Source organism: Wickerhamomyces anomalus, assembly GCF_001661255.1.
Source record: "Wickerhamomyces anomalus NRRL Y-366-8 unplaced genomic scaffold WICANscaffold_2, whole genome shotgun sequence".
NCBI lineage: Eukaryota > Fungi > Ascomycota > Saccharomycetes > Phaffomycetales > Wickerhamomycetaceae > Hansenula > Hansenula anomala.
Genome location: NW_017567111.1, coordinates 1,257,885 through 1,265,253, shown reverse-complemented (window position 1 = coordinate 1,265,253; position 7,369 = coordinate 1,257,885). Strand labels below are relative to the sequence as shown.

Sequence of the window (7,369 nt, the reverse complement as noted above, 5' to 3'; positions counted from 1 at the left end):
GTGAGAAAAGTCGATTCAGAAGATGAGTTGTTTGAAAAACTGGCATTGTTGAAATCTGAGAGAAAGGTTTCAAAAGCGAATCATAACATGACAGCTTGGAGAATCCAAAATAGTGATAATACGAGAGTACAGGATTGTGATGACGATGGTGAAGCTGCTGCAGGTGGTCGTTTACTACACTTATTGACTATCATGGATGTTTGGAACGTGATAGTGGTTGTAAGTAGGTGGTTTGGTGGTACCCATATTGGTCCTGATAGATTCAAACATATAAACTCTACAGCTAGAGAAGCGATTGTCAAAGCTGGATTTGCTGATGAAAATGACTCTAAAAAGTCCAAAAAGAAAAAGAAATAGATTACATAGAAATAAAGAATTATGATATGCATTTGGTGATGAATCTATTGGGTTGGAGGGTGTGATTTTCTCTTTTTATTGCCCGTTTTCTTGGGGCTCTCGTCATTAGCTCTCTTTTCTCGTGCACCCTTGATGCTATCTTTCTCTCGCTTTTGTTTCTTCCAAACCGCATCTATATCATTACCATCTTCTTTTTTCTCCTTTGCTTCATCCTCCTTTTTGGCGCCAAACGTTCTTCGTCCAACAATTGGTGCTCCATTGCTTAATGTATTTATACTAGTATAACCTACCGATATGATTTTTGGTTTCGAGCTAGCCTTTTTCTTCACACTCGCAGCACTATCTGTCTTCCACTCTGAAAGATCTTTCAGTTTTGTTTCATGCTCTTCTATCTCCTTCTCTTCGGCCTTCTTCTCAGCTTGCTTCATAAACTCAAGATACTGTTAGTACATATTCCTTTCAGCAATTTAAAGTCCGCATAAAACTCACCTTCATGTTTAAAACATTGGTGGAAAATCCACCTTTTTTGCCAGACATTATCAAGATACTGATTTGATGACTTTATATACCTTCAACTGGCACTATTATATTCACAATAGAGTCGTTAAATTGTATGTGTCTTCCTACAGTACATTAAATCAAATTCGCGATTTCTATAATTTTTTCAGAGAGGGTGACCCCTGTGGAATTTTTTTTTTATATGCGATGAGATCAAGTATAAACCAGATTAAATATTTACATTACAAGCTACAAGATTAAATTATTGGAAAGGGATGAAGTCTGATTTTAAGGTATGTTTTGCCCTTCTATATAGCACTGCTAAAGAGCTTTTCTAACAAAAACTATAGTTCTCTAATCTTTTGGGTACAGTTTACTCCCAAGGTAACTTGGTATTTACAGAAGATGGAACCAAATTATTGAGTCCTGTTGGTAACAGAGTCTCAGTTTTTGACCTCCTAAATAACAAATCATACACTTTACCTTATGAACACAGAAAAAACATTGCTAGAATTGCTTTGAACAAGCAGGAAACTTTGCTTTTATCGGTAGATGTTGATGGAAGAGCTATCTTGGTTAATTTCAATGCTCGTAAAGTTTTACATCATTTCAATTTTAAAGACAAAGTTCAAGATTTAAAATTCACACCAGACTCTCGTCATTTTGCTATTGCTTGTGGGAGATTCATTCAAGTCTGGAAAACTCCAGATTATACTGAAGATAGACAATTTGCACCATTTGTTCGCCATAGAATTTATGCAGGACATTTTGCAGATGTTACATCAATCACATGGTCAAGTGATTCTAGATTCTTTGTTTCCACATCAAAAGATTTAACTTCAAGAATATTTTCATTGGATTCTGAAGAAAGTTCTGTTGCCATGACATTTGCTGGTCATAGAGATTCAGTGATAAATGCCTTTTTCTCAGCTAATCAGGAAATCATTTACACCATAAGTAAAGATGGTGCTTTATTTCAATGGGAATATACTAAGAGACCGAGTGAAGATTCAGATGATGAAGACTCGGATGAAGAAGTTGATGAATCTAAAATGAGTTGGAGAATCACCCAAAAGCATTTCTTCTTTTCTGAAGCTAATGTCAAATGTGCAGCTTTCCATCCAGAAAATAACTTGTTAGTTGTTGGTTTCACAAATGGTGAATTCCGTTTGTATGAACTTCCAGGTTTCAACATGATACAACAATTAAGTATGGGTCAAAATGAAGTTAATACTGTTAACATCAATAAAACTGGGGAATGGTTAGCTTTTGGTTCAGCCAAATTGGGACAATTATTAGTCTATGAATGGCAGTCAGAATCATATATTTTAAAACAACAAGGTCATTTCGACTCCACAAATGCTTTGGCATATTCACCAGATGGTTCAAGAGTGGCCACTGCTTCAGATGATGGTAAAATCAAGATATGGGATGTCGTTTCCGGCTTCTGTTTAAACACTTTTGAAGAACATACATCTGCTGTTACTGCTGTTAGATTTGCTAAAAAAGGTCAAGTTTTATTTTCAGCATCCTTGGATGGAACTGTTAAAGCTTGGGATTTAATAAGGTACCGTAACTTCAGAACTTTTACAGCTACAGAAAGAATCAAATTCAATTCTTTAGCTGTTGATCCAAGTGGTGAAGTTGTCTGTGCGGCTTCTCAAGACACTTTTGACATATATGTTTGGTCCGTCCAAACATCACAATTGGTTGATACTCTAGCTGGACATGAAGGTCCTGTTTCTTGTTTATCATTTGGTGTTGAAAACAGCGTGTTGGCAAGTGCAAGTTGGGATAAAACTGTTAGAGTTTGGAGTCTCTTTGGACGTACACAACAAGTTGAACCTTTTGAAATATACTCAGATGTGTTGGCTATTGCAATGAGACCTGATTCTAAAGAAATTGCAGTGAGTACTTTAAGTGGTCAAATTCAGTTTTGGGATGTTGAAAATGCAAGACAAACTGGTAATATTGATGGCCGTAAAGACATAATAAGTGGAAGATATTTAGAGGATAGATTCACAGCTGCTAATTCATCAAGAGCCAAGGCATTCACAACCATAGATTATAGTTTCGATGGTTTAACTTTGGCAGCTGCAGGTAATAATAACTCCATTTGCCTCTATGATATTCCTAATGAAGTTTTGTTAAGAAGATTCACTGTCTCTTTGAATATGGAACTGAATGGTACTCAACAATTTTTGAATAGCTCTAGATTAACAGATGCTGGATCTTTAGACTTGCTAGACAGAGATGGTGAAAATTCCGATTTAGAAGACCGTTTAGATAATTCTTTACCGGGTTCAAGACGTGGTGATCCATCATTAAGAAAAACAAGACCAGAAATTAGAGTTGCTTCTATTCAATTTTCACCAACTGCTGCCTCGTTTGCTGCTGCATCTACTGAAGGTATTTTGATTTTTTCAATTGATGATCGTGTCATTTTCGATCCATTTGATTTAGATATGGATGTTACTCCAGAATCAACACTTGAAATGCTAAAAGAAAAAGATTACTTGAGTGCATTAGTGATGTCATTCAGATTAAATGAAAGATATTTGATACACCAAGTTTATGAAAGTATACCGGTTGTTGATATAAAATTAGTTGCAAATAATATTCCTGTCGTTTATGTTGAGAGGCTATTGAACTTCATTTCATCAATTGCAATGACTTCACCACATATTGAGTTCAATTTGATTTGGATCAAAGCCATAATATCTGCACATGGTAAATATATAAACACTCACAAGCATGAATTTGCTTCTGCTTTGAGAGGTGCCCAAAGATTCATCGCTAGAATTGCTAAACATATAGTGAGAACTTCAAAGGATAATGAATATTCATATTTGTTCCTTTCCACAACGGGTACATCTGAAGTTGATGAAGAAGTTGATGAAGATAACATCATCGTTGATGCCTCTGGTGATGAGAATAGTGACAGTGATATTGACCAAGATGAAGAAGCTGACGAAGATGGTGGTTGGTTTGACAGTGAAAAGACTCAAAAATACAACAACGACTCTGATGAAGATTCAGATGATGAAGAATTGGACTAAAGTCGATACAACAGAGGTAATTTGCATAAATAAATAGATATAAAACATGTTCATTAATTTCAAAACTATTTACAAATAGAGCTCATAACTCGTATAAGAACAACTCTTTTACTCAGAATCTGCTCTCACAACTGACTCCTGTCTGGCTGGCGGTTCGTCCTCACTCTCCAAAAGTTCTCTAGCATCCTTTAGAAGATATTTCCGTGCACCATTATTAGTGAAGGGAACACCTTTCATTCTCCTTCTAACACATCTTGAGTCTGGTATATCAGTAAAGTCTTGCGGATTTCTGTCCTTGTTAGGTGAACTGCTGATAAATCTTGTAACTTCTTTTGGATAAAGCTTCATGAACTTCTCGGTGGCTTTAACAAGAGGAGCATTAATACCTGCAGCCTTATCCATAGCCATATGAACCAAAAACGTATCTTTTCTCTGGCTTGGACTTTTATACTTCTCAGTTGCAAATAGTCTCTGCATTTTGAAGTCCAATATTTTCATGAACAACCCCAGCTCAGGAGTGTAATCGAGAAAACTCTGTACTAAACAGTAATCATAGATTCTTCTTGAAAACTCATAAAATCTAGAGTTGAGGTCATATAGATCATCACCTATCTGGACATATTGGAACAAGTCTTGGGTTAAGATGAGGCTCATTTCACCCAAATTAATCTTTGCAATGATTTGAGTATTTCTCTTTATTGATTGATCTTCTGTTATGCTTTTGAACACTTCAAAAAGTTCTTGGTGATCCTTAAACTCGCTCCCGTGTCTATGTTTTTTGTCTAGCAATCTTTTTGCCTTAAGAAACTCCTTTCTCTTTTCTGGAACTTCACCAAACTCTAAGAACAGTTCTTTATTGACTTTCAAAATAAATTCTCTTTGTCGAGGAGACATGATATGAGCCTGGTAAAGCAGACACCGGCTCTCAGAAAACTTCAACACTGGTGACGTGCTCATACACCGTATGGATATCCTTGATCTGAGCATTTTGATTTCTCTAGATCCGATTAGAAGAAAGTATCAGAAAGCAGCCAAATGTTGTAGAAAGGTTCAGTACAGTAAAGATTTTTTTCTATGTTAAAATCGATGCAGCAAGGGCACCCAACCAGTTGAAAATTTCAAAGCAAAACAATGTAACCAAGAATCGAATAATCCAGACAAAATATCAATAAAGAAAGCATTATGGTGGATATTGGAAGTTCATTGTTAGTTCTGGAGAAGGTGCTTGAAGTTGTGGGCTCTGAAAGTCGCTCTGAAGAGCCATTGCTCGATGTAATGAATCAGTTGACTGTTATCGTCAAGAGTTCAATAACTGATCTAGAGTTGAGACATGAAATGGCACATTCGCATCATATTTGGAGAATGATCAAAGTGGATTTGGAGCAAGACCCTGAAGAAGTGAATTTGGAACTTAAATTCAGATTGATCAGAGGTGTTGTTTTGCTGGCTAGGAATCTATTATCCGTGGCTAGAGACATTGCACTAGAGATTGGAATACGACAGGCTATTTTCAAGTTTGGGTTAAATTTACAGAAAATCGAGGAGAACGAAGGCATATACAATAATTGTTTGGTTTCTGCTTTCCAATGCTTATCCAATCTCACTGTTAACAGGAAGGATCACGAGCCTGAGGTGTTGTACGAACTAGTTGCAGTTTTCAAATCAATTAAAATTTGGAACGAGGATACTCAGTTACCTGTGTTTTCATACTTCAAAAATATAATGGATTCTCCAGATTTCTTACACTTTGCATTGTCAAAAGGTGAAGGTAAACCAATTCTAAAAGAATTATTGATTCAATTTGAAAAACTTGACTTGGAAGGGGAGCTTTCGAGCTTTGGAATACTGATTGTTAGTATTTTCACTAAATTGATTGTCCATGAATCATTTTTGAAATTCATCACCGTATATAATGATCCTGACTATACTATAAGATATTTGAAAGTTGCTCAAACAATCATCACTAGTAAAGAATCATGGGAGGTGTTTGAATTGACAGTTATTTTATCGTGGGTTTATGAACTTTTCCAAAAGACAGTTCCACAGATCCAGTCGTATTTTGAAACAAACTCACAAGATGAACCATTATTTATTTATCAAAAAGCTTCAAGCAGCTTGGATATTCTTGCTACACTCTCGAAATATGATCATTCAAGAAAATTTCTACTATCTTATGAGGGTGTTCAGAACTTGGTTGGTTTATTAGGTATAATACAAAAGAATGTGAAACCAAAAAAGCTCAAAGACGATCAAAAATTAGAGGCAAAGAAAAATCTAAAGATTGAGTACAAGAATTTCCCACATATAAAGTCATTCATCATTGAAATTTTATCATCTCTAGTATATCAAAACTTTGACGTACAAGAGTTAATGAGAGAACTTCACGGATTGGAACTTGTCTTATCAAATTGTATTATTGATGATAATGAACCATTCATCAAAGAAAGGAGCATTGTTTGTTTAAGGTTTTTGCTTTTGAACAATGAAAAAAATCAAGAATTTGTTTCAAAATTAGAAGCCAAACAAGCTGTTCAAGATGATACATTAGATGAAGCAGGGTTTGAGGTTGAAATAGTTGATGGGAAAGTCAAACTGAAACAAAAACCAAACTACAAACCTTAAAAGTCATTATTACTGCATATTGATTAATTTTTTGAAACCTATTTACCTTCTTTTTGTAATTCTTCAATGATGGCAGATTTGACTAATTCAACATCAGCTTTTTCAATCAATTTAATCTTTAATTCTTTAGAAGACAATTGTCTCAATTCTTCTGGTAAAACTTCTTTGTCAAATGAATAACCTTCAATTGAAGATAGAGCTTGGTTAACAGCATCTGCAAATTTAGCTGGATGAGCAGTAGATAAAGAGATATAGTTGACACCGGCAACATTATCAGCTTTATCTTGAGCAATATGTCTGTAGGAAGCAGTAACACCAACTGCTGAATGTGGGTCCAACACATATTTAGTTGTGTTAGAAGTGTAAAGATCTTTAATAGCTTTGATGGTTTCTTGATTATCAACTCTTTCACTGTCGAAATCTTTTCTAGCAGCTGCGATAACTTCTTGTGGAACAGTGAATGAACCAGTTTGTTTCAATTCAGCAAACCAGTTATTTATGGTTTCACCAGCTTTTTCATCTGATTTGGTAACATTGTTTCTAACCAAGTACCATAGTAAACGTTCAAAATTACTTGAAATTAAAATATCCATAGCTGGTGAAAGAGTTGCTTTAACGTCACCACCTTTTTCATATTTAGAACTCTTGAGGAATCTATCCAAGATATCATTTTCATTTGTAGCAATGATTAATCTATCAGCTGGTAGACCCATTTCTTTGGCATAGTAACCAGCCAAGATATCACCAAAGTTACCACTTGGAACAACAAAACGGATTTTTTTATCTGAACCGACCTTCTTAGCTAATTGGAAGTATGAATAAAAGTAATAAGT

At 35.2% G+C, this 7,369-nt stretch overlaps 4 protein-coding genes across 4 annotated transcripts in view; 2 read left to right on the top strand and 2 right to left on the bottom strand.

The window, feature by feature from the left end:
* Positions 1–1,130: 1,130 nt before the first annotated feature.
* Positions 1,131–3,914, top strand: WICANDRAFT_51974 (WD40 repeat domain-containing protein; the record flags this gene model as incomplete). The annotated part of the gene is made up of 2 exons (XM_019182683.1): positions 1,131–1,148; positions 1,206–3,914. The coding sequence occupies 2 exons, from the start codon at positions 1,131–1,133 to the stop codon at positions 3,912–3,914; spliced, it is 2,727 nt and encodes a 908-aa protein (XP_019040294.1).
* Positions 3,915–4,022: 108 nt separating this feature from the next.
* WICANDRAFT_77732 (uncharacterized protein) lies at positions 4,023–4,808 on the bottom strand (the record flags this gene model as incomplete). The annotated part of the gene is made up of 1 exon (XM_019184601.1): positions 4,023–4,808. One exon carries the CDS (start codon positions 4,806–4,808, stop codon positions 4,023–4,025), a length of 786 nt encoding a protein of 261 aa, XP_019040293.1.
* Positions 4,809–5,096: 288 nt separating this feature from the next.
* WICANDRAFT_77731 (Ataxin-10 homo-association domain-containing protein) lies at positions 5,097–6,536 on the top strand (the record flags this gene model as incomplete). Its single annotated transcript, XM_019184600.1, has 1 exon — positions 5,097–6,536. One exon carries the CDS (start codon positions 5,097–5,099, stop codon positions 6,534–6,536), a length of 1,440 nt encoding a protein of 479 aa, XP_019040292.1.
* Positions 6,537–6,574: 38 nt separating this feature from the next.
* Positions 6,575–7,369, bottom strand: part of WICANDRAFT_29453 (threonine synthase) — a gene marked incomplete at both ends in the record, with an annotated part of 2,520 nt that continues 1,725 nt past the window's right edge. Inside the window, one exon of the mRNA XM_019181606.1 lies at positions 6,575–7,161. Coding sequence (XP_019040291.1) covers positions 6,575–7,161 — 587 coding nt within the window. The remainder of the gene's footprint in view (positions 7,162–7,369) is intronic.